This window comes from Mytilus galloprovincialis, chromosome 6 (genome assembly GCF_965363235.1).
Source record: "Mytilus galloprovincialis chromosome 6, xbMytGall1.hap1.1, whole genome shotgun sequence".
NCBI classification, from domain to species: Eukaryota; Metazoa; Mollusca; class Bivalvia; order Mytilida; family Mytilidae; genus Mytilus; species Mytilus galloprovincialis.
The window spans coordinates 59043240-59070505 of NC_134843.1; the positions used below are offsets into that span (position 1 = coordinate 59043240).

A 27266-nucleotide genomic window follows, 5' to 3' on the forward strand; every position below is an offset into this window, starting at 1 on the left:
TTAAACTAACACAAACGCGGTAACAGTCTTTTTTCTCAAAACTTTTGACTTTTGTATCTTTTAAATATTTATCTTTTTAAACACATGTCCTTAAACATCCACATTATTTTTTTTTTATCGTTCCGACACCGTTTGGAATTCTATAAATCACTTATCTTGTATTGTACATACCAAGAGTTGTACAGCTAACCTCTTCCGAATCAACATGTCCCAAATAGTTATCTGCTACTATTTTAAACATGTACTTTGTCAATGGATTAAAATTTTGTACATGTATGAGATAAATGTTTCGTTGATTTGTAGAATTAGAAATACTAAGAGTTTTCGATGGTTTACTACTCGTTCTGTAATGCAATTCGTAGTTCTGCCTAGGAAATACGGTCATATCACCAATCCAGGCAATCGAAACTGCTGTAGATCCAGTGCAAATCGCAGTTATCTTTGCTGCCTTCGTAGGTAATGCTGCAAAGTAATGATAATATAAAATTGAGAATTGAAATGGGAGATGCATTGATTACTACATAATGCATTGCTTTAACAAATGTATTTGCACATTTGATGAAAGAAAAGTAGACCAAATTACCTTACCATATGACGACTATGACCAAAATATAAAAATTAGAAATAATTCAATGAGTGACAAACATTAGAAATGAGTTTGACACAATTTTTTTTATACCAGATAAATGAACGATATACTTACTATGCACAATAATTGATACAGACGTTTCAGCATAACGGTATGATGATATTATGATATTCCGAGCTCTACATATATAGGAACCAGTTGCAGTTCTCCTTATTGATGTAAGCGTTAAATATTTGTTAGCTGACGTCCAGGTATTTTGACCAGTCCATTGGTAACTGCAAGTAGGTCTACAGTCAGCTTCACATGTCACACGAACAGTAGTAAATTCACGAACTATAAAGGGTGTGTTGGTTGGTGACAATCGTATCGATTCTGGTGGATCTACAAAGAATTGAAATGATTATACCCCTGGACTTAAATGTGAAAAGACATAAAGTTTTAATTTAGTGTACTGATTGTTAAAGAATAGAGGTTATGTTTTGATCTCAGTATAATCACTGATGTTAAACTGTTCGTGGTTACTGCAGTTACCACGATCCCAATATGGCGGAGATAGAAGTTGGTTAAATCGTTTCCCCCTAATTTCACCGTGTATACGTGGTGTTATCGAGAATTACCCAGCCTACAGTTTGATCTGTACGGTTTAATTTTGTGAGTGTGTGTGTGTGTGTGTGTGTGTGTGTTTAATATCAGATATGGACTCGTTACAAAAATATAAACAATTGTAAATTCACGGACGATGATCACTCCAGAAATTGTTTGATATGTCAATCGTAACTGTACCATGAGATCATCGTAATTTGGACATGATGATAGTAATTTATCAGTGATATTCGTTACTTAAAACCTGTTGATTGTGACGGCAACTATATCTAAATCTTACTTAAAAGTTTAAGTGTGTCCACAATTAATGGATAGTTGGTAACCTTAATCTAATTTAGTTTTGGTTAGATTAATATATTCTCTATAATTCACAATTTAAAATTTACGATAAATATTTTCAATCAGCAATTCAATTTAATATTTTATTGCCATATACACGTTACGGTTTGTGACATATAACAAAAACAAAAAACATAATAACTAAGTAAATCAATCAACAAATAACCTTTTTTTGCGTGCCAGGCGTATCAGTACCATAGTAATAGCAATTGGGCTGGTGATACTCTCTGAAATTTACAGTTCACTAACAAACCCGATAGTAGTTACAAGATTAACGGTACCAATGTGTCTGTTCTGCAACAGATGTGTATTTCACAAATCATATTACATCTTTTCAGTGATGCTCAAGGTAAAAAACGTACACAACCTTTGCAGAGCTGATAATACTATAAGGACGTAAAGCATACCCGAATCAGATCTTTGCATGAACGAGTTAATTCCTTTTTTTAAATGTTCAACTTTTATATATAAATAATGAAAATAAGGCTATTGTGTAAGTGTTTTACCCGGGAACCGATCATCCACATACACAGATATCCGTACAGTGGTAGTTATAACATTGACAGTAACAATAGTGTTCACCTAAATACCAAACAGTCATTTATCTAGTGGAGAAATCAACTTCTCAGACACATCAAACGAATGAAAAACAGCTGTCATATTCCCTACTTGAAACATACGGTTATATTCTTATGTAGAAAATTGACACTTGAACCTGGATTTATAGGCAGCTTGACCTTGTACTCAATCATTATACTAGTCTAGGACTTTTTAGAATAACACAACTTACAATTTACTGCAACCGTTATGGTTTTCTCTGAATAACCGATGAGGTTGTATCCTTTACATTTGTATATACCAGCATCTGTCCTATTTAGTCGGCCAATTTTTAACGTGCTACTCAAGTACTTTGTTCCATTTGGATATGTCCATTCGAACATACACGACGGTTTGCAATTCGCTGAACATGTAATGTTCCCTAGCAAATCTCCTTCCACTTTTGTATAACTTGTACTTGACGGTGAGAAGAAAATGCTGTTCCCTGGATCATCTGAAATAACTGACTTTATTTTAAACTGTTTTCATGCTATTATAGTTTATTCAGACAATTTCAAATTATGAGCCAGTATATGAAAGTAATAATTTGTGATGAAAGACAGTAAAATATGAATGTAAAAAAATGTAATGTTAATAAATAGAAAGTTACAACCTAAGAAGAAATCAAAATTAATGAGATTATATCAAATATATCTTATCGAGAAAGCGTCTGTTCGATTTTATCTAAAAAGTTTTTGAAGATGATTTCTTCTTCTTTGGCATGTTGAAAATGTTTAAATACTAGTAAAAAGTAAAATCACAAAAATACTGAACTCACAGGAAAATTCAAAACGGAAAGTCCTTAATCAAATGACAAAACACATCAAACTAATGGAAAATAACTGTCATATTCCTGACTTTTCAAATTTAGAAAATGGTGGGTTAAACTTAGTTTTATAGCGCTAAACCTCTCACTTGTATGACAGTCGCATCAAATTCTATTATATTTACAACGAAGCGTGATCAAAACAGACATAATACGTTAAATTTTCAAAATATGGGGTACAGCAGTCATCACTGTGTCACAATATCAACTAGAACAATAACAAGCAAATATTTAACAAAGAATCACAAAAAGCATCCATCGAATTTAACTACCACATGCATTGCTATCTTTTTTTTTTAATTTTAAACATATTTTATCAATAATCACCTGTTACATGAACCCCCAAGTTACACAGGGAAGCAACTAATGGGCCCCCGATTTTTACAGGCTCATTTGTCGGAAAACAAATGAGAAAAAAACTCCCATTTTAAATAATCATCTAACATCTATCTTTATAAGTATCATCTGTCTTTGTACAAATGTAGATGTAACATAATCTATCTATATATTTTTCATCACACCAAATGGAATCATCTGAAAAAAGTATTCATTTTAACGTTTTTTTTTCTCTCAAAGGAGCTACCTGTATTTATTTATAAGCAGTTTCAATTCTATAGCACTTCAAACCGGTTTTTTTTGTTAATTTCTATTACATTAAATTTCTGGTCAAGTGATCTTATGGCACGTGTTTTTCGTTAAACATAAACTTAAAGGAAGTGTGTAGTTCTTAAATAATAGTTAGATTTAAGATTGTGTTTCCCAAAAAGGATTTATGTTTCAAAGATATGGTGAGTAAATATTTGCTTATAATATGTATCTATTGATACTATATGTCCTTGTTACAAGTATTTTAAATATACAAAATTTACATACACAATAGAAAATACAAAGTGCATTGCTTACTTATTACACCGATTTTGTTTTTGTCCATAGATTTATGAGTTTTGAACAGCGGTATACTACTGTTGCCTTTATTTATATAATTATGTATTTTCAATCAACCAATAAAGGATTGAAATATTTGAATCCTGTGACTTCATTCACTCTAGTAGAGACGATTGTTTGACGTCAGAATGTAAATAAAGGCAACAATAGTATACCGCTGTAAACGTCACACAGGAATTAATATAGAATGATTTTATCGTTCAAAGTATTTTCAAAATGATAATTTCACATGGGGAATGATGTTATACAGGATTGAAAAATCAAAAGTTTTGTTAGAACTGATTTCAGAAAAAGACCGAGACTTAAAATTATCCAAAAGTTCTTAAGAATTTTTAATACTCCACATATAGTTAATACCACTACGCGAGTAATAGAACAATTACATATTGATGGGATCTTTAAAAGTACAGAGCCACATCAAGAAAGGTCGATAATACAAACAACACATTGACGGGGTGTACCGAGACACTTTAAATGGATATCACAGAAAACAGACCAAACAGTAAAAGTAATGTTAATAATAGAACAAAAACGAGCAATATACCACGTTGTTCAGATGATAAACAACGCTAATACGCAGAATCTATACATCAAGACCATCATGTATTTCTTAATTGTGAAGAATATACGGAATATTTATCAACAAGATATTCATATATTATAAATTATAAGCCTTGTAGCTTTGATAACTACTTTAAGAGTTCGAAAATATCTTAATGACAAGGCAAAATAAAAGATAAAAGCAAATTAAATTTATATAGGACTCATATAACAAATGAAATTCTACCTGTTTTTGTTCTAACTGATTTTGTTGATGACGAGCCAAATCAGTACAAATTATAGTGGGCTACTTCCTAGACTCACCGTCTTTGTATATGAATACAATCTTTTTTAAATATATATACGTTAAAAATTTTACTTGCAATTTATCGTAACTGTTATACTTTCTTCTTTAAATCCGACATCATTGAATCCTCTACACTTGTATATTCCTTCATGATTCTTTTGTATCTGATATCTTGTTAAAGATGGATTATAATGTTTTGTGCCATCAGGATATGTCCATGTAAAACTACATGCGGGATTACAATCAGCCGAACACACGATACTACCAAGTGTATCTCCTACTTTCTTTGTGTAATTGGAATCCGAAGGTGATAGAAAAATTGCTTTTGGATCATCTGAAATATCAACAATACCAGTAGTATACCGCTGTTTGAAATTCATAAATCGATTGAGGAAAAAACAAATCCGGGTTACAAACTAAAACTTAGGGTAACGCATCAAATATAAGAGGAGAACTTCGACACAACAGGAACACAACGTTAAAATGTAACACACACAGAAACGAACTGTAATATAGCAATGGCCATATTACTGACTTGGTTCAGGACATTTAAGAAAAAATGGTGGGTTGAACCTGGTTTTGTGGCATACCAAACCTCTCGATTTTATGGCAACGTTTAATATAATATAAAAATGACTACATTAGACTTATATCTCGAATTTGACTTACACAGTCATCTCAGTACAAGAATTTATGACAAACGAGACGATTTTAATTTTTGAAATTATAAATTTCCCCCACCTTAGTCATGTTAGTAGCAATATACGAACTTCACCTGCATATGGGATATATATTTCCCAACTTACTAGTATTCGATATTTCAAGAGCTTGCAGCTCCTACTCAGACTTTGTAAAACGTCAGCAGTGTCTGAGTAGAAAGTTAATGAACCAGGGATATGTCAAAGAACGTCTCGTCCTTTTTCTAAAAAGTTCATCAGAAGGTACCAAGACCTTGTTGATAAATATTTCGTATCAACTTCACAAATAATACAGATGGTCTTGATGTATAGATTCTGCGTACTGATATTGTTTATCATCTTAACAACGTGTTTTATAGTTCTTTCACTTGTCCTTGTTCTATTATCAATATTACTTTTACTGTTGAATGGTGTTATGTGATATCCGTTTGACGTGGCTCGGTACTTATACATCTCGTCAATGTGTTTGTATTGTCTTTCATTTTTTGGTGGCGTGCTTTGTATATGCGACTTTTTGTATTTCTTTGGTTCTTATAACATGACTCTGTACTTTAAAAGATCCCGTCAGTATGTTATTGTTCTAGTTTATGTCACTATGATATATTTCTATTATGAATTACAAAATACGTTGAACCATAAACGTCAAAAATCATTCAATTACGTAGTGGAATTCACTATTTGTGGATTCTTATAAATTCGATATATAGCTTTTGGACTATTTTGAATCTCAGTCTGTTTCTGAAATTTATTCTTACATACTTTTGATTTTTTAACCCTGTATGCTAACATTGCCTATGTATTAAAATTGTTTGTATGCACATTGAACGACAAATTTATATGACGTATAAAATTTTCTGACGTCAGACACACAAATCAATGAATGTGTTTTTAGATAGATGATTTGTGTTCTGTTAAATTGTTCCTTTTAAAATTGTTATACGATGATGACTGATGTACCCATATTTTGACTATTTTTTTTTATTGTGTCTGTTTAGTTAACGCATCAATGTAAATATAACGGAATTTGATGAGATTGTCATCAAAGTGAGAGGGTTACCGCTATAAAACCAGGTTTACTCCACCATTTTCTACATTTGAAAATGTCTGTACCAAGTCTTGAATATGACAGTTCTTGTCCATTTGTTTTTGATGCGTTTTGTTAATTGATTTTCCCATGTGATAAATATGGACTTTCCGAATTGATTTTCCTCTAAGTTCAGTATTTTTGTGATTTTACTTTTTACAAGACACACGTACTTAAAGATAAATACTGTTGCCTTTCATAATACAAGTATTTTAACTTTTCTCACTTTTATTGAAATATCCTGTGGTGAGACTGTTTAACAATTCCAGGGAACACACATACATTGTAATAAGACAATTTGATTACCACAATATTAACGTGCAGTATTGTTGGTTATAATATAATTACATTACATGTATGTTTCTTTAAAATACGTTATTTTGATTCGCTAACAGCAAGCTCGCGTCAATCTGAAATCAACATTCATTACCAAATGAAATGTAACATTCATGATGACACGAGCTTCTACAATAAAGTGCACAGCTAAATTAAAAAAGCAATTACGTGTGTACATTTTAGAACGAATCGGTTCCGCGATACATCCGGAATATACTTCGGTGAACCCTTTTACACACCAATAAATTTACAAAAAGAAGCATTTAATTCTGAACAGCATTAAACATATCAAATAGTTTGCCTTGTAAACTATTGATGCAATATTTTATGATTTGGTCATTATATGAATTCACGTATCAGTGGTGCCTTTTTTAATAGATGAAACTATAGCATATTGATCGATTTTCGAACCCTACTAAAATAAGGAACGATGAAAACAATGTTCCCATGCACGAATATGGAAGGTTAGTAAAATTGTGGACACAATCACTAAGTCCTCCGTGCATCTATCAGATCTGATAATTGATAAATGTTTGATATTTGATAAAACATTATTATAGAGCAATTGCGCTTATACTGAATAATGTGACTCGCATGCTAGTACAATCTAATCCATTGCTTGGAAAAATATTCCTGAACTTAAATGCCAACCTTTATCATGTATATTATTATCGATAGCATTACATTGAAAAAAGGGGAGTGGTTGTTGCTCCTAAAATTAAAAAGAATTAAACGGATGTAAGGGTATCTGGAAATAGTTTTTCTTCATCTACTAAACAGTTGCAATGCATGGGAAAGTTTCATCATGTAGCATTTGGGATGTGACTCAAATTTTAAGTCTTACTTTAGTTTATTATTGCATTCCAAACATTTGTTTTAAGTTAATGAGAAGTTTAACTTACAGTTTATCGTTACCACAATAGCTGTCTCTTTATATCCGAGCATATTATATGCTCTGCATGTGTAAGTTCCATCATCAGTCTGTTGTAATGATTGGACTTGTAAAATTTTAATGTTGTGCTTTGTTCCATTTGGGTAAGTCCACTCAAAATCACACGCCGGTTCACATACAGCTGAACATTTTACGCTAATTGAATCACCCTCTGTCTTTGTGTAATTGGTAATTGATGGTAAAAGTGATATTTTATCAGGACTATCTGTAACAAAATGCATTTATTAAAAAAAATCATTTAATTATATATATTAATTTGAGTTATTGTCCGACATGTCGACGACAGACAGACGTACGAACGACAGCGGTATAACATAATACGCTTGTTGGCCATCATTTAAAAGTTGAAATGAATTTTATAGTGAATAATATCTAATACATATTATAATATTTTAAATATTGAATCTACGCTTGTTTCTTACATGTAACAGGGTAAATTAAATTAAATACAAAAAGATTCAAATGTGACTGAGAGATCAATTAACCAGGAAAAATCTATTTAATATGAGCGTACTACATAATGATGTATTATTAGAATACCTCTCAAGTTCTAATCAGTTGCACTAAAAGTAAACAAAGAAAGTTCGCAAACCCAGTTTTGTGACGAGATGCTTACTATTCAGATGACATTATTTATTTGAATTTGTTGAACCTTTTACGCCAATAGTTTACTGCTGTTGGACGTTTCGTCCCCTAATGTATCACTAACTAGTCCAGTAGTCAACACTTCGGGGTTGACATGAATATCAATGATAATTAAAAACCAATTGTTCAGAGAACAATTGAAGGTCTTTCCACCACTACAGATATATTTCGATAATAGAATATAAAAAAATAGTCTAAAATGTCATTTCCTATGGCCTTATGATGTATACAAATTAATTTAAAGCAAAGTACAAAACTTAGAACGTCCTATAAACCTATTACCTTGACCTAAATTTCAAGGTCACAAACCAAGGACACCAAATCAATTGACCCTAGGTCTTTACTATGTATGGTTAATGAGTTATATCACTTTACGTATAATTCTAAATATAAAAGGGGTGAAAACACATATTCATTGCATGTCTACGCATCCTTTCAACCAAAATGTATAAGTAACATCATGTCGCGACTAACAATTAAGAAAATAATTTGTCGATATGTTATACAGTATTTGAAAATAAGTGAAAATAAGCCAAAAGGAAAATTTATTTGCGAGGTACATATGGAATTTTAGTGTCTATAAATGAAGAATCAATTTTTTGGACCAAGGACCTTAAATCAATAGACCCTAGGTCTATATCACTTATGGTTTACCAGTTAGAAATGCATATTACTTATACCAAATGCATAAAGGGAAATAACTCTCGTATGGAGTCTCCGGAAAGCTTCAGGTAAAATGAATATCCAAATCCTGAAGATGTAACGAGCAATTTGGTAAAAAAATAAACCGTAATCTTTTACGTTTGCGAAGGAAAAGTGGCCACAAGAATAATAGTGTTTACAACGTAAAGTACTTTGTTACACGGTTTTGAAAGCGTATAAATTATACGATATCATATTCCAAATATCTAAGCGACATCTTATGAAACAGCAATACAACGCAAGAAAAAAAAAGAAATAGGCGGAAGAAAAAAATAATAAAATAATAATAATAATAATAACAATCAGAACAAAATCAAAAGATCTTTCCACGGAAAGGTGAAAAGACCTAATTCGATCATCCTTACAAATTAGCTGTTTGCAAAAGAATGGATTATTCGACAAACTAAGGATCTTCGTATCCTAGGCATTTATTACCTTAGCCATATTTGGCACAATTGTTTTGCATTTATGTCCTCAATGCTCTTCAACCTTATGCTTGTTTGGCTCTCTCACTAATTTGATATGAACGTCACTTATAAGTCTTATTTAGTCGAAACGCACGTCTGACGTAAAAAGTATAAGCCTGGCACCTTTGATAACTACTTTAAGAGTTCGAAAATATTTAAATGACAAGTCAAACTGAAAAATAAGTTAAAATTCCATGTTGATTCTTTTTTTTTGTATATCATAAGAATATATTCTAAGGACTTTATAACAATTGAAATTCTTCCTGTTATTGTTTCCACTGTTTTACATGATTTTTTTTACGACAAGCCAAATTCGTACATATTATAATGGGCTTCTTCCTGAACTCCCTGTCTCTGTTTATGAATGAAAGCTTTTTAAAAGATATATACGTTTATTATTGTGAGAATGTTGAAAAATTTACTTACAATTAACAGTAAGCAAAATTGTATTTTCTTTATATCCAATATCATTGAATCCCTTGCACGTGTACATTCCGTCATGATTCTTTTGTAACTGATATCTATTCAAAGATGCATTATGATGTTTTGTGCCATCAGGATATGTCCATGTAAAACTACATGCGGGATTACAATCAGCCGAACACATGATACTACCAAGTACATCTCCTTCTTTCTTAGTGTAATTGGAATTCGAAGGTGATAGAAAAATTGCTTTAGGACCAACTGTAATATCAATAATACAAAATTATGGTAACACTCACTTATCTGTGGTCATTTTGATGAAGAATATTGTGATTAAAATTGTTAACATCTCAAAAAAACTAAAACATTTAGCAAGCCCTTTCACTGAGGTCCATGAATCCGACATATTTCATCACACAATGCTACTATAAACAAAAAATTATATGATGAAACTGAGAATTTGTTTTTAATCATTTTTTAGCGTGCAGTATTCCTTGGTTTAACATGCTTAACATTGCATCAAGTATTTCACGTACGTTGACTTGTAAAATAACGATGCAATATTTTTACATTTGCTTCCTGTGTTTTATTCAGATATCCAAATACATTGTATCAATTTTTATGTGTTGAACATATAGCATTTTAATCGGGTTTCTATCCCTACTGCTTCTGTAAAATAAGCAACGGCGGAAGACGATGTTTTCATGCAAGGAAGATGAAGGGTGGCAATATGGTAGACATGCTTAAGTCCTTCCTGCAGGTATCAGAGCTGCACCAAAAAGACGAAATATCATCGTCATTGTTGTTTAAATATATGCGCTTATATTGTGGAATGTCATTTCGCAAACAGGTAAGCAAATTGCACGAGCGACTCGCATGCACGTGTGATCTGATACAATGATCGGGACAATATTCCTGACTACAATGCTATCCTATATTATCGATCGTATTACAATGACAAAGGAGAATAGGTTGTTGCACCTAAAACTTGAAGAATTCAACCAATGTAGTGGTAGCTGAAAATATTTACCCATTATGTATTCTTAATCGACTACACAGTTGATCTGCATGGGAAAGTTTCATGGTGTAGCATTTGCGATGCGACTCAAATTTGTGAACTCTAACCTTGTTGAACTGTCTGAGAACTTTTACTTACAGTTGATCGTTACCACAATAGCTGATTCTTTGTATCCGAGCATATTGTATGCTCTGCATGTGTAAGTTCCATTTTCAGTCCGTTTTACTGACTCTATTTGTAACGTGCTAACTTGGTACTTTGCTTCATTTGGGTGAGTCCACTCAAAATAACACGCCGGTTCACATACAGCTGAACATGTGACGTTTATGGAACGACCCTCTATCATTGTGTAATTTGTAATTGATGGGAAAAGTGATATCTTATCAGGGCTATCTGTAACAAAATGCATTTATTTTAAATATAATACAATTAATGTCATAAAATTGAGAATGAAAATGGTGAATGTGTCAAAGAGACAACAACCCAACCAAAGAGAAGATGGCCACCAATTTGTCTTCAACGCAGCCAGAAAATCACGAACCCGGAGGTCGTCGTTAGCTGGGACCTATTCAAAAGAAAATGTGTAGTAGTTAAAATGAACGTCATATACTAAACTCCGAAACCTATAAATGATCTAAAATTATAAACAACATACAATACTATCGAAGACCAGAGGCTCCTGACTAGGAACATACGCACAACCGCGGTAGGATTTAACATGTTTTGTGAGATCTCAACCCTCCACTATATCTCTAGTCAATGTAAAATAAAATTAATTGTCTATAACATGTATAAAACACAAACATTTTGATAATTTTCCCTCATAGAGATGCAGTTCTAAAAAAGGAATATTAGCTACCACCGGGTCTAAATTTCCCTATCTTCTAGAAACAGAGGCAACAGGGGATATGCAATAGACAAAGTGGGGCATCGTGCAGAATAATGTAACTCTTCAAAGTTTATGATAAAATTACCAGTTGGCACCATATCTTCACGTCTAAGTCAATATTGAGTTTCTGAAACGTGTTTATTACAAAGATTGCATTTATGCTTCTTCCATGATTGCATGGACATAAAAGTACCAAAGATACATCTTAAGCATAAAATAATTGAGAAAAAAAAACCAACATTTTAACAATAATTGTTAGATATTTTTACGCCATGAAAATATATATATATATATATATATATATCTGAATGTAATATAGTAAAACTGCCAGGACCCTAATCGTTCATGTTTTTCATTACTGAAACAAATAAGTAGTTTAAAATAGTAAACTTACGTTGAACTTTAATCTCAATAAAACTACTGTCATTTGTTCCTACGACATTTGTTGCTCGACATCGGTATAATCCTGAATTAGAATTTTGGATGTTGCTCAGTCTTAATTCATTCCCATAGCTTATAAACCCGTTTGGCCCAGTCCATATAAAACTACATTTTGGCCAACATAAAGCTGTGCAACTGATATTGGCAACAGTTGTATTCTCTGTCGCATTAATAACTGATGCAGCAGGTGATATTGTTACACCTGACAACTCTGAAGAAAACAAAAACACTTCTGTAATTAAGATTTCATGAGAACTATATATGCGTAAGTATAATTTGTAACATGTTTATATTTTACTACATACAATGTTGCAATTATCTTATGATTTTTAATTATTCAAGTCTAACATTTCTTAATCAATTTCATTATTATTTGTTGTAAAAAAAAAATAATCATTTCTTCCCACTATTGTTAATACACATGAAATTCACTAGAAATTAAAATATGGCTACAATGCAGATTCCTGGACAACGACATTCTTTTTTAGGAGTCCATTGCTCTGTGACGTCTTTTTCAGTAAATTTAAATTTCTCCACAAACAAAACAATAGGCTACTATTATATTTTATTGAATACAGAATTAGGTATGCTAAAGTAATTTCCTTCTTTTTACATAATATTCAATTTTTCATATTATCAAAATGTACTATAATCGTCTTGTTTTTTCTTTCTACTACGCATGAGAAGAACAGTATTAGGTATGTTGGCATATCACTGTTTTTAATAATGTTTTACGTGTCATTGAGATGCTGTCTCATAGAAATATTTTTGAAATCAATTTCATTCATGTTATGTCTTTTTTTAATTTTGATAACTTTTTTTTAAAGTAGCAGGTTCAATTCTGTTTTCCTTGGAAAGAACTGATGAAACTTCGGTTAAGAACAAAGTGATCGATGAACAGGTTGGTGTCGAGTGTACTGTTTCTTACAGGGGTCAATTCACAATATCGGTGTTGACAAGCTAGTAATACAGTGTATGACATACTTAGATTCACATTTCCTTTCTTTTACTTCTACTGGGCTATAGTTCATACATGTTTAAGACAAAAAAATATTATAAAATCCTAAAGGTAAGTCGTGCATTAAAGGTATACAAGCATGACGGTCGGAAAAACCGCACTGCCACTCGAAAATAGGGATATTTTGGATAAAGGTAGAAAGTTTTCCATCTAATGATCTATTAAATAAATGCTACAATGGTTCTTCAAGTGCAGAGAGCGGTGCATCTTCACTTCGCGAGACATCGGATTAACAATCCCATTCCTTCCATCATATTTATGATCCAGCACAGTCGTACCACTTTTGCAAGGTTCGAGGAAGACCACAGGGACCATATATTCAGTCTTACATACATGATTTGTTAAGTATTTGTAATTGGCTTAGAACTAGCTGTCAGTAAATCTATTCAGAACTGTGTCTTTCTATACTGAGTGTGGATGCGCATGAGGGTTGATGCTTATTCTGCCTCGCGTCAACAGTTTTTTCCACTTTCAACATGTTTCATGCAATGCAAAAGAAGTCCATGACTCATTATTATACAGGTGAAGTCAAGTTACAAGTTGCATGCCTAAACTTTTTTCATAAAGTAAATTTATCATGAAATAATTAAAAAGCAGTTATGAATTTGTTTTTATTTCCAAAAAGAAATAATCATTTAGTTTTAGTTGTTAATATGTTCTGCTGTATAACTATTCTTATTTTGATCAAAACAAAACTGAATTTGAATTAATCTAGTCGCCGAGCACAAAGCGTATACATGCATAATTATGCAACTGGTTTTCAACACAGCGAGAAAAAAAATCATTCTGAATAAAATTGAAGTCAAGGTGACCTATTTTTTTATGAATTTCGATGATTTGTGATTGTTTTATAATTTGTAGTTCCTCATACTTGAAGATTAATACTAATATCAAATGACGGAAATATTTAAAGCTACATCTCTTTCGCGCTGTGTACAGACAGTAGATAAAAAAAAATATATGATAAAAATTCATCAACCCCATCAATAACACAGTTGTTGATTGTTGATCAGGAAGTTGAAACTTAAATATTTCCTTTGATGACCTTACAAACAAACCTTGTATAAACCCCATTGTGTACTCTATAAATCAACGGTCATGTGAAATGTTTAAGTTGGAAAACTTTTTATATTCAATATAATTGTTAGGGAAATCAAATTAAACTTTATTTTCCATACAGACTCATACTATTTTCATTAAAAAAAATCGGTTAAAGCCAGTAGAATCAATAGATATTTTGACGCAAATACGTCTTATAACATTTGACACATACACAGCCTTGTTATCGTCCAAAACTTATGATGATTATCGCACAATATTGGAATATTTTAGCTGATAAATCACTTCCTTGATAATATTTAGCAACCCATCAATTGAAAATACTCATAAAGTAATTTGTTCCAAGTTCGGGTGACTTATTTAGGGACGAGACACTCGTTGGGATTGATTTCATACATACTACATAACATTCCCCGTCCTTGGATAAGGGCCGTATGGAACATATTACGTCAAGAGTGCAACTAAGTGATTTTCTTAATGAAATCTTGAGATTATTTTACCATTTTATCAGTTAGCTCCATGATACGAAATAACTAAAGTTTACCAGCTTTTTGTACTGTTACTTCGTCACTTTGAGAACCGTCCATAGTACAGTTAAAAGTAGCAGCAGCATTCACGTTTTCTTTCGACGTCGTGTAGTTCCATATATAAGTTTTTGAGTTTAAATCACAATCACACTTAGTTGTTAATGAACATGGTGTAAATCCATTTTCAGTGCAATTTCGAATGAAGCCAATCAATATTGCGTCTTTATGAAATGTCACCCATGGTTCAAAAACGTTCTTTTCTAAACTGCAGCTCAGAGCCAGTGCGGTGCCACCTAATATATAATTTGGCGTGACTGATAATCTTATACTATTTCCATGTCCTGAAATAAAAATCAAGATTGAAATGAAGATGGTTACACAATAAACTGAAAAATTATGACCCATTGATATATCACAATTGGTCAATTAGTTTCCTCGATAACATTGCACCGAATTGATATATTTGACTTATCAAAAAAAGGGACCCATTCCATCGGCGCAAATGTATGCACCTTTCTATAGAAAGAGACACCCTGTGGGATAAAGATATGGTGTGTTACATCATGACACAAAATATTAACAATTTTTTTGAACTATTTGTGGGAAAATCAATGTAACAAATTCAGTCATTATTAGCCGAAAAAAAATAAACACAATATGAAATATAACATAACTATACATGTAGGACACTTTTAAATATTTTTCAGCTAATTTTGCGGGGGGGGGGGGGGGTGGGGTGGGGGGGAAACGTAGTCAAAAGACAACATACACATACAACAGAAAGAAATATCTGATGTCCTCAACACTGACATGCAGAAAAGAACTTCAATATAACGAACAAGAAAGAATATGGTGAATACTACGGATAACATATAATAACACCTAATAAAACGTAAAAACTTCCTCATTTGAAAAAAACTTTTAAAGTAGATCAATAAAATCACCGACGAAGGCCAATTATGCGGTTAAATTTAGATTAATGGTAACCTTCTTCTTTAGTACTAATTGATACGCAAATCATTTATGCGTTGTTGATTTGTTTTACTTGACTGAAGTCTGAGTATTATACTAGATTTTATCAAATTGAAATGCATGCATAATAGACACTCTTTACTGATTAAAAGTATTTTATCATATATAAGAAAAGGATACACGATTTAAAATATCAATTAATATACAATATATGTGGCTTGTGTTTGATTGATATAAACGTAAAACATCATTATATAGAATTGAAATTAAAAATGTATTCGGTGTCATTTTTTAACTTCAAAATAACGGTGATTTTGATTAAAGGATTCAGTCGGAAACCCGGTTGAAATAGAATAAAAGAATCGAAGCTCTTTGTTAGAGAAGGCCATAAATGCTTACTGTAATGTTTACTATAGTGACAAAAATTTCAAAAGTTAATAGAAACAAACAAAATTACAATTTTCTTCTCAATTAAGAAGTGTTTTATTTTAAAAACACCATTTGCATAAGTTTTCAATTTATTTAGTACATAGTTAAGCATAACAATTAGATATCAAGTCGACGACATTGGTATCTTTCAAGTTGGATGTAGAAAATGCATAACCTCAGATTTTTTTAAAAAATTTACCACGGACGGAAAACATATCAATCTAATAGTTCAGTAATTTTCGTGTCTGCCCTTCCATTATGTGACTAAAAAAAAAATTCCAAAAAATGGGTAATAATTGTATCGAAAAGAGAAAATTGAGTGCACCTTTTTATGTTAGGGCTTGTTTGAGTTGAATATTTTGTCTTGATATCGGAGAAAGCAAGAATATTTCATACATAGTCTCGCTTCAGATTCTATCATTTTTATATGCCAAAGCTACAGGTTAACTTTATAATTTAAAAAAATCACAGTACTAAAAGATGAAATATATGGGTCAAGTGAAATACCTATCTAATGAATCACAAAAAACAGAGTAGGTGTGTTCGAATAGCTATTTTTTTTACTGAAAGTACTTGACGACAGTCTTTCAAGTTGGATGATGAAAATGCACATCTTCGAAAAATTATAATTTTTTGTGTGTGAAAACTAGGGTTTATAGTCTTCAACCACTAAAAAAATCTAGACTGCCCATCCACGAAATATTTAATTAGAATTTTTTTAAATGTTTATGAATTTTCGAAAATTCCACCTGACAACCGATCAGACAATAGTTTTCAGTTGAATCAATGCAGACAAGATTATTAACTGATGCTCATAAGCTAGTTGATACATTTGTCTTTTAAAATACAACTGACATAGAAGGATCGTAATGGTGCAATGTGGATAAATTTATCGGTTTCCGAGAGCAAAATTTGCAGCGCGTCATCCCTACAATGGCTTCCATTTCTACGAGTGTGAAAATGAACTGGCGTAATGGGGAGATAATTTTGACGAAGTAGAATCCTGACTGGATTAATAGTACTGTAGTTGAAGAGTTGCCACCGTCAAATTGATGGTGGCAACTCTTCAACTACAGTACTGTTATTCCGATTCTAATGCATTTCAGAAAGAAATAATAGGTTAAACTTGGAAAAATGTCTAAATTTGACAAATAAAAAAAAAATCCGCGAAACTTCATGAATGATTTTGGCGCAAAGACGTCATGGGTAAACGTGACGTCATACAAATGAAAACTTACAAACTGGAGGTTATTACATTACCTGTACGCTTCAAATTCGGATAAAATAACTTTGAAACGTCGAATTCGAGGTAGGTTTTGTTTTATTTTGGATTGTATAGTAGTAATCGAACATTTGTTGATTCAATCATTTCAATATGGTTGTCCCTCCTTAGTTACGCCTGGTCAACTTTAGATTTGACGGCAACTTTTAGCCAATGAAAAAAATTGTTACATACAAATTGCATTAGAATTTTTTTTTGGTTTACAGAAATGACAGAAATGTGACTTAGTAAAGCTAATGATCTGTTTTTTTTTGGTAAACGTAAAATGTCAGTCAACTGTTCATGTGTTTGGGTCCATGTTTTCAAAATTTAATTTATTATATTAAACGTATCTAGTTTTGAACAAGTTCTAAAGTTAAAAATAGTTGAAAAAAAATGCTTATATACAAATGAAGGCCAATGTTATAATAAGGTCATATTCCGCAAAAATACGGCTCAAATTGCCCTCATAAACATTCACTCAATTATATGTCATGGACTCGAACATTTGACAAATCATATTAGACAACGAAACAGCAAATGTTTGAACTTACATTTCTGTTCTAGCATCCACGGTTTTACCCCAGATAATTATAGATTTTTGTCCCGATCAATGACAAGACAAATGCGTTAACTTGATATACTTTTAAACTTGTAAATGTACTTACCTATAAGTATACAAGCAATTAGTGATGATAATAAACATGTAGCACAAGCCATTCTTAATATTGACAAAGCTAGTGCTTTGAAATACTGAAATAATAAAATGATAGTAGTTATGATAAAATTATACCGCAATGAATTAATTAATAGTAATACTATTAAAATAAATCATAATAAAAAACATATTTATTAAAATACTAGCATGTGATAGCTTATAATCCTCATTTATACGAAGTAATTGTTTACCGAGTACGGAAACTCAGAAACAATCCGGGTAAACTCTTCTATCCTTAAATTAACTTATTATAAAAAATTACGAATTCAACACTGTAATAAGATCTTTGTATATTTTCATTATTTTTAATATTAATTTTGTTTTCAGTAAATTAAAATCCAAACTATTTTTGTTTGTTATAACCATATGCACATTCATTGCTCAACAATCTGTCGATTTCAGTATATTGGCATTGCACAAGGTGATGTGTCTCTCCGATTGTTTATGACATCATTACACTAAAACCGACGGATGTTGATTTGAACTGATTGATAAAGTTTGATATGCATGATATTATTTAGTAGTTGTTATTGGCTTAGAATAAGCTGTCAGTACCTGCGAGTACTTTATGAACTATACTTATGGTATTTTTCTTTTTTCGGTGTCCAAGCACCCGTCAAAGTCCATTCTATGTTTTTGTTAGATGTATTTCTATTTGTATCTATCTGATAAGTGAAGCCTTTTCAACTGATGTTTATAGTTTGTTCTTATGTTGTACTGTTACACAACTGTCCCTGGAGGGTTTGGTGCCATTTAACATTTATATTAAATTTACCCCCGCCAAATCATCCATGTTCCTGTCCCATGTAAGGAACCTGTAATTCAGTGGATGTCATTTAATTTGTTGCTGTATCACATTTTTAATTTTTGTTCACTATTTTGTGCACAAAATATGCTTTTGTTTCACAGTCTCTAAAAAATATAGGCTTTTTATATCTGTATTTGCGATAAGGGCATTGTTCGTTGTAAAAGGCGTGAACTTTAGTTAGTTATTTCTGTTCCATTTAGTCTTTTGTGGAGAGGTGTCTCTTTGCCAAACATACCACATCTTCCTTTTCATATCATATATTAAATAAAGCACGAAACGTCAAGATTTACAGCGATGTTATGCAAGGCAGACCCACATTCTTAAACATTAAAAAAGCTCTGTGAGTACTGCCGAACAAAGACGTATTTCCACAAATTCGATCACGGTTCGAAACATCATTAAGTTTGACGTGTTATATCCGGATAACTTGTAATATGCATCAATGTTTAGAAAAGACACAACGGACATGTCAATTGTTATTTTCGTACAAAATTGTGGACTATTTCAATCTTTTGTGAAATAGAAATTCGAACTCTAGAAATCGCTTGATTCACATTGTATATATTCTTGCTATACATAATGACAAGAACGTCTTACCGGACAATAAAACTAAGGTGGCCAGTTGTAAGAATATAATGGATGTAAAGCATTTAAAATAAGAAATTACAAATAAAATAAATGACATATAAAGAATTATAGAAAAGAAAATATAAAAAAAATAAAGCAAACTCTTTCTGTATGAAAAAAATAACACCCTCACTTGAAATGATATGATATCCCTTGCTTAATGATTTTTATTTCTGGAGTTTTCTTTTACAAAACTTCACAGAAGTGAAGATGGTCTGGAAATAGAAAATGATCGTTACATTAAAAGTAATCTAGAAAAAAATTTGCAAAATCGGCCGAATCAATAAAGTTCTTCTCTTTAAAATTCTGAAATACATGACGATCCAGAATATCAGACAAAATCTATTTCTTCATCCTTGTTCATATAAAATCAGATAACAATATTTTATTTATTTCCTTGATGATTAAATAGTATTTTATACAGAAAATCTTACTTCCTTTAGACATGTTAGAACTATTGGCATCTTTTTGAAATGTCATTAACACTGACGCGAGCATACATTGTACGTCTCGTAAACATTTCTATTGGATATCGTAAATTTACACTTATGTGTTTGGTGTTCGGGTTTATTGATTTTTTTGTTGTATACATTTATTTCACTACAACCATACTTAAAAAGTTTAATGCCAATACAATCGATTTGTTTTTGTTGATTTCAATAACTAATTAAATTGCCTTGGTAAAATAATTTTCAATATCGGTTTGTATGGAGATGATAGAAAAAACAGACTCGATAAGCATATTTTTTTAGAATTGGTTTTCTTTAAAAAAAGAAAAAAACATGAAAAATCACAATAGTGGTGAATTCCAAGGAAAATTAAAAAAGGGTAATTCCCTAATCAAATGGCAAATAAAAGTCAAAAGCAACTATCATATTCCTGATTTGGTACAGGCGTTTTCATATGTAGAAAATGAAGGATAAAACCTGGTTTTATAGCTAGCTAAATAAAGGCAACAGTAGTATAACGCTGTTCGACATTCATACATCGATTTTATGAATGTCGAACAGCGGTATACTACTGTTGCCTTTATTTACAAACTAAAACTGAGGGAAACAATCAAATATAAGAGGAGAACATCGCCTCAACATTAAAATGTAACAAACACATAATCAAACTATAATATAACAATGGCCATTTTCCTGACTTGGTACAGGACATTCAAAAAAAAATGTTGGGTTGAAACTGGTTTTGTGGCTAACCAAACCTACCGCTTTAAAGCAATGTTAAATATAACGTTAAATATAACATTAAATAACAACATTACATAACAGGACTACAATAAAAATAATTGGGAGAACATATAGGACAAAGAAACACACAAATAATAGCTAACAAAAGTTGCCAGGTTTTTTTAATTGTTTTACATTGTCATTTCGGGGCCTTTTATAGCTGTCTATGCGGTATGGGCTTTGCTCATTGTTGAAGGCCGTACAGTGACCTATAGTTGTTAATTTCTGTGTCATTTTGGTCTCGTGTGGACAGTTGTCTCATTTGCAAACATACCACATCTTCTTTTTTATATTAATACGCCAGACGCGCGTTTTGTCCACACAAGACTAACCAGTGACGCTCAGATAAAAAGAGTTCGATAGCCAAAACGATTACAAAGTTGAAAGAGCATTGAGGACCAAAAGTTCCTAAAAGTTGTGCCTAATACGACTAGGGTTTTATGACATTCGCATCAAATTCCTAATAAATCAGTTGTATAACTGTGTAATATGTAAAGAAAAAAAAAAACCCAGCGGTTTGATGGACACGGTTCTTAAATAAAATCCCGCTTCGTTAACATTTTCACACTTCCGTTTCTACATCATGTACATTTCGCTGGCACAAATTCGGAAAAAAAAACCCAAACTTATCAAATATATCAGAAACAAATACTTGTGTGAGCAAGATGCAGGATTCGTTTACTTACAAACCAAATCTAAACAGCAGTTTAGCCTTGATAATGTTGGAATGCACTGAAAACCAAATTCATTGTATTATGTATAGCTTTGATGGTCGAAGTATTTGAGCATTTTTTGAACAAAGAATATTACTAGAGAAAAAACTACTATATTAAATAATGATACATAAATTTAATGCCAAAAAAATGCCAGGAAAGGATTGCTAACTTCATGTCCGGAAAAAATATAATAATGCAAAATTGTAAAAAAAAAACCGTATAAATACATTGTGTCTTATTCAATTAGTAGAAAAGTGTTTTTCGTCTTGAAAATTGTGACACATTTTCATTATTGTTAAAGTACGAAAAGAGAGATATAAGGTAAAACTATACTCACTGGTATGCCAGAAAGTGTGTGTCAAATGTCAAAGTTTCTTTTTTTGACATACTTGTCTTGAAGAGATGAAAAAAGATAAAATACGTTATTTTATCTTATACGCCCGATAATCTAGAAACGACAGTAAATGTTCACGGTTTTATCACCTGACAAAATAATATTTAAAGGAAATCCTCTAAAACCATCAAAACGTGAACACTTCCTTGTGACTTTTAAACATGTATGTTATGCTTGAGTTATTAGGTATAAAAGTTAATTATCTTAAATCTGTTATCAAACACTATTAACTACAGTTTATGTAATATACTATAAATATTCATTCTACAACTTTCTTCCAACACATGTGAGAATATTGATGGGGAAATCATGTTTGGATATTGTAGGGGGAAACAATACAAAGTTGTTATCAGATCCACATCTTCATCATTGTGTTTATTTTTAAACCACAACAATACATAATATGCATCAAATTGAACATACAGGTAGTAGGGAGAGTCTTAATTTCGTTTTAATCCTATCTACGGGTATTAGAATGTCGTCTGTTAAAAAAACCATAAGAAACCACAGTCTAGTCTATGTGTATTACAGAATTAAGCTGTATTCGTCACTTTATTAAACTGAATAAAAAAATAATCGGATAATATTGTGTGAACAAATTCATAACATGCTTTTATTTCATACAGTCTTCTGTATGTATAGTTCCCCTATAGAGATTGTGTAATATGGAAAACACCTGTTTTGAGAGTTTTTCAAATGTCCAGTGATTTCGCGCATACCTGCTTAAATAGCATATTTTGAATAAAGAAAGAATTTATGCTATAAAATATTGTTGAATTTGTACCAAATAGACTGCCAAGTCTGCAGAGCAAAATTATTTCAATCTGATAAAGTGTGACATTAATGAAACAAATTTTATAACATAATGCGTTTGTTTTAATTGAAATTGACTTCAAATGGTTAATAATTGGATTGCAGATTTTAATTCACTCTTGAACTTAACATTTTTTTTATCTGTCCCTTCGGAAGAATAAAATTCTTACAAGAACGATTTTATTTGTGAAACATTGCTGATATGTCAATATTCGGTAATGCGCGATATCACCGGCCGCTCGGACACTGGGGACTCCACTGTAATTGATTGTTTTCCTTCAAATTTGGCATAAAGCATGGACATTCAATTCTTATTCTCATAAATGTAAAGATGTACAGATGATCTTTTGTACAAAGCACACGACTATTCGTTGATTGAGAAGCATGAATAAGGAAGATAAGCTTAAAATTCTTAGATACTGACTTTTGTGCTCTTTAATACGACACAGGTTGTATTCATACTATACTAAAGCATATGACGGAATCATATAGTTCGTCTTACAGCCAATATGACGATAATTTTCAGAAATGGTTCTTGTATATAGTACAACTTTTGTTTAAGTTCAATTGCTCATGATCGTTGATTTGTCCGCTATAATTACATTGGAGTCAACGAGATTGATTATCTCGCTTGGCAGTCTATTTGGTACAAATTCAACAATATTTCATAGCATATTTTTTAAATTTTTTTTTTACTATTTAAGCAGGAATAAAGCGGGAGGTTCGGCATGCCACAAAACCAGGTTTAACCCACTATTTTTTTCTGTTACTCAAAATATGCTATTTAAGCAGGTATAAAGCGGGAGGTTTGGCATGCCACAAAACCAGGTTCAACCCATAATTTTTTCACAAAATGCCCTGTACCAAGTCAGGAAAATGGCCATTGTTACATTAAAGTTCGTTTGAGTGTGTTTTTCACATTTCGGTGTTGTGTCTCTGTTGTGTCGTAGTTCTCTTATATTTGGTACGTTTCCCTCAGTTTTAGTTTGTAACCCGGATTTGTTTTTTCTCTATCGATTTATAAATTTTGAACAGCGGCATACTACTGTTGCCTTTATTTGAGTTGGTACGGAGAGTGTGAGAAAAGCAATCGAGTTAAGATGCTCAATGATATTCTGTTTATCGCTATCTTACCTATCACGGCGTTGTTAATTTTATTGACAAAGATCTCGTGCGCCCTTAGTTAATTGCGATAATTTATTTATATCAATCTAGTACTTTGCTAAATTGTGCTGAGAAAGGAAAGAATCAGTCAGTAAGATCAAAGTAATTTTTTTGAAAATAGCGATAATACATTGTATGTTTGGTTTCTTTGGTAAAGTAACGCTTAAGCCACAAAAAAGAAGTTGTTATAGTTTTTTTTTGTCACGTTAAAGTGTGTGGTTTTTATATGGAAATATATCTGTATGTATGTATGTAGGGTAAGGATTCGGTCCTAGTACTTAACAACTTGCAATTTTGTATGGGTAGATTTTACAGAGAACGTATAATAAATAGGCAAATCAAGTTGTTAAAATTGATGTATGCCTTTTTGTGCTTCTTTTTTTACATTTGTTTGTTTTGATGGTGATTGAGATGACACCATGTCGACTGCTGTACATTTTTTTTTGAAATTTTTGCCTGTTGTAGCTGTTTGTTTTTTTTTAACGCATCGCTGTCAATATAAAGGAATATAGCGCAACTGGCATACAAGTGAGAGATTTAATTAGCTATTTGAACAGGTTCAATCTATCATTTTCTACATAGGAAAATGTCTGTACCAAGTCAGTTGTTATCCATTCGTTTGATGTGTTTGAGCTTTTGATTTTGCCATTTGATTAGGGACCTTCATTTTAAATTTTCTTCGGAGTTCAGTATTATTGTGCTATTTATTTTTTCAATTTTTGTCATGTTTGCAGTAAATTTTATTAAGAGACTTGTTATATACTAGTATATCATATTACATTACCTTAAAGATGCACTAAATGTCAACATATATATGTATGTATTAGATAACTTTACCACAGTTGAATATACTAAAAAGTAATTATATCAACCGTGAATTGAAGAAATTGAATAGCAGTTTAGTATTTTGATTTTAATTTAAGGCGAAGTGTACGTAATTGCACGCCTCTAGCGGAATACGGGATTAAAAACGTTCGTCGTTAGTTACACAAGTTATCTCCCTTACTCCAAGAAAGGACACACGAAAGAAAAACTACTTTCTGCGGTCTATAATGAATCCAACAAGCACGTCTGTGCTGTCTTAAACCTCATAGAAATTATCTAAATAACTCCAATTAGAAATCACAGCATTCTGTACGTTGTTCTGTGTGCAGCCTGCCTTAAAAACACTGTTTTTTGTTTTTTTTGTTTTAGACGCGTAGGAGAAGGCATTTCGTGTTTATATCAACAGAAAGAAAAAAACGCCTCACAACAAAATTATAAACAAATAAACAAATAAACATGTAACAATTTTTCTTCTATTGATATCAAATTAATTAAAATGAAACCTGAATTGACCCAACAATATCGTTTTAAAAAGCCGTAGTCTTGAACGAAAAACACAGTACTCAACGTAAACTTTTATAATAGGTGACAAATAATTAATGAAAGACGTGTGAATTTAATTGTTTAATAAAAAAGACGTTGAAATGTTCGTATTTTGTGCAATTGAAAATTTAAGGACATGATTTATATTCATATGAGAAATCAGACGATACCAAGAGAATAATTTGACCACTAGTGCAAAACTTACCAGTCGGAAGAACAAAGACGGAAAACAAACAAAAAATAAACAAATTATGCCCCAAAAATTACTCAGTAACTTAAAAATCGTCCCACTCTAACATTTATCTTAAAATAAGTAAAAATTATTTCATTCAACTCCAAGTTTTCAACTTTTTCTACATGTGCAGAAAATAAACAGGTGTCTTCTATTCCGTCCGCAATTTATGGGAAAACTAAATCTAAATTTAGAACCATATTGAAATTGAAAGTACACATGTAAGATAAAATATAACATGTCATTTCTTCTTTTACAAATTCCAATTTCGAAGAGATATATAGCGAAATCTGTTTCTTTTAATGTGCCTGTGTGCATCATTCAAAATTAGAGAATCAATGTACTTTTGAAGTATCAAGTCTCAATTCAAGATTATGAATAAATAGAATATAGAATTACGGGGGGGGGGGGGGGGGGGGGGGGGGGGTAGGATCTTTATCGGAACTCCGGGATCGGGCGTCTTTAAGCTCGGGATTTCGGGATTGACCCTTTCGGGATCCGGGAATTCTATTTCCGAATTTCGGGTAGTCGGGATTTTTTTTAATTCGGGACCTCGCCGGATTTCGTGTTTTTTTAGCCCGGGATTTAGGGATTAGGATCCCTCCTACCCTCCTCCCTCTATTATGGTTAAAGAAAAGAGGTGAGGGAAGTTTTGTGATAATTGTAACTGCAATTTAATATTTGATGGAATGAGAGGTGAAATGTGTTCAGACTATTACATTTCTATTTTTTTTTTTAAATTTAACCAAAGTTTACTGCAAGGGCTGTTTAACGACCTCGATGATTATCCATGAGGATCTCGCACTCGGTCAGCTCTAGGTTTTCACCTAGTTCATGATCATACAAGAATTGAGAAGCCTGTGGTTTACTAGTCTTATAATATGAGACTTTGGAGTTCATATAATTTACATTCAACGTTTTTTATCGAATATTTCAAGGCTTTTTGACTATCAATGTTGACCCCCCCTCCCCTTTCCAATTGATTGGATAAAATGAATGGATTGCCGCCCCTATTTCAAACTGAAGTCCTATAAACTGACTGGTATTCGAATTTGCTAAAAGAAATAATTGGTATCTCTATAGTATTGATTCAATACCGTAATGTCGAAAAACAATCATTTGTTTTAGCAAATTCCGAACAGCTAGAAATATATTCCCGAGTTTCAATTTGAGTTACTCGAATAATTAAAGCCCTTTCCATGTCCGATTTTCTCCCACACGAGAAATGTAGCATTCGTACATCAGCTGAATAATACGACTGAATTATTCGGGTTCCAATTTGTGTAAATCCCGAATGCACATAAAAGTAAAGGTCCAGCCCGACTTTCGGAAATGGACTGTTGTAGATTTCAGATTGATTTCCAGAAATAAAATTCATACAAAAATGTTTCACGCAAATATTCGTCTTCAGACGTGTAAAGTTATACAACGGTTACTAGCCGGTCTGGATTGTGATAAAAAGAAGCGCATGCAATGCATAAAATATATAATGTCGTGGCTCAGGGATGTGTTGAATTATAGAGATGC

General features: G+C 31.9%; 1 protein-coding gene across 2 annotated transcripts in view; it reads right to left on the minus strand.

Moving 5' to 3' along the window:
• LOC143079990 (immunoglobulin superfamily member 10-like) overlaps nt 1-22227 on the minus strand; it is a 32406-nt gene extending 10179 nt beyond the window's left edge. For both annotated transcript variants that reach the window (XM_076255631.1, XM_076255630.1), the window contains exons 1-11: nt 22106-22227; nt 18336-18420; nt 15023-15346; nt 12355-12612; nt 11210-11464; nt 10057-10314; nt 7767-8021; nt 4823-5080; nt 2322-2582; nt 704-970; nt 172-462 (exon numbers count right to left, since the gene is read on the minus strand). In XM_076255631.1, the coding sequence (XP_076111746.1) occupies nt 172-462; nt 704-970; nt 2322-2582; nt 4823-5080; nt 7767-8021; nt 10057-10314; nt 11210-11464; nt 12355-12612; nt 15023-15346; nt 18336-18387 (2479 nt within the window). In that variant the 5' untranslated portion in view covers nt 18388-18420; nt 22106-22227. The remainder of the gene's footprint in view (nt 1-171; nt 463-703; nt 971-2321; nt 2583-4822; nt 5081-7766; nt 8022-10056; nt 10315-11209; nt 11465-12354; nt 12613-15022; nt 15347-18335; nt 18421-22105) is intronic.
• Nucleotides 22228-27266: the final 5039 nt, after the last annotated feature.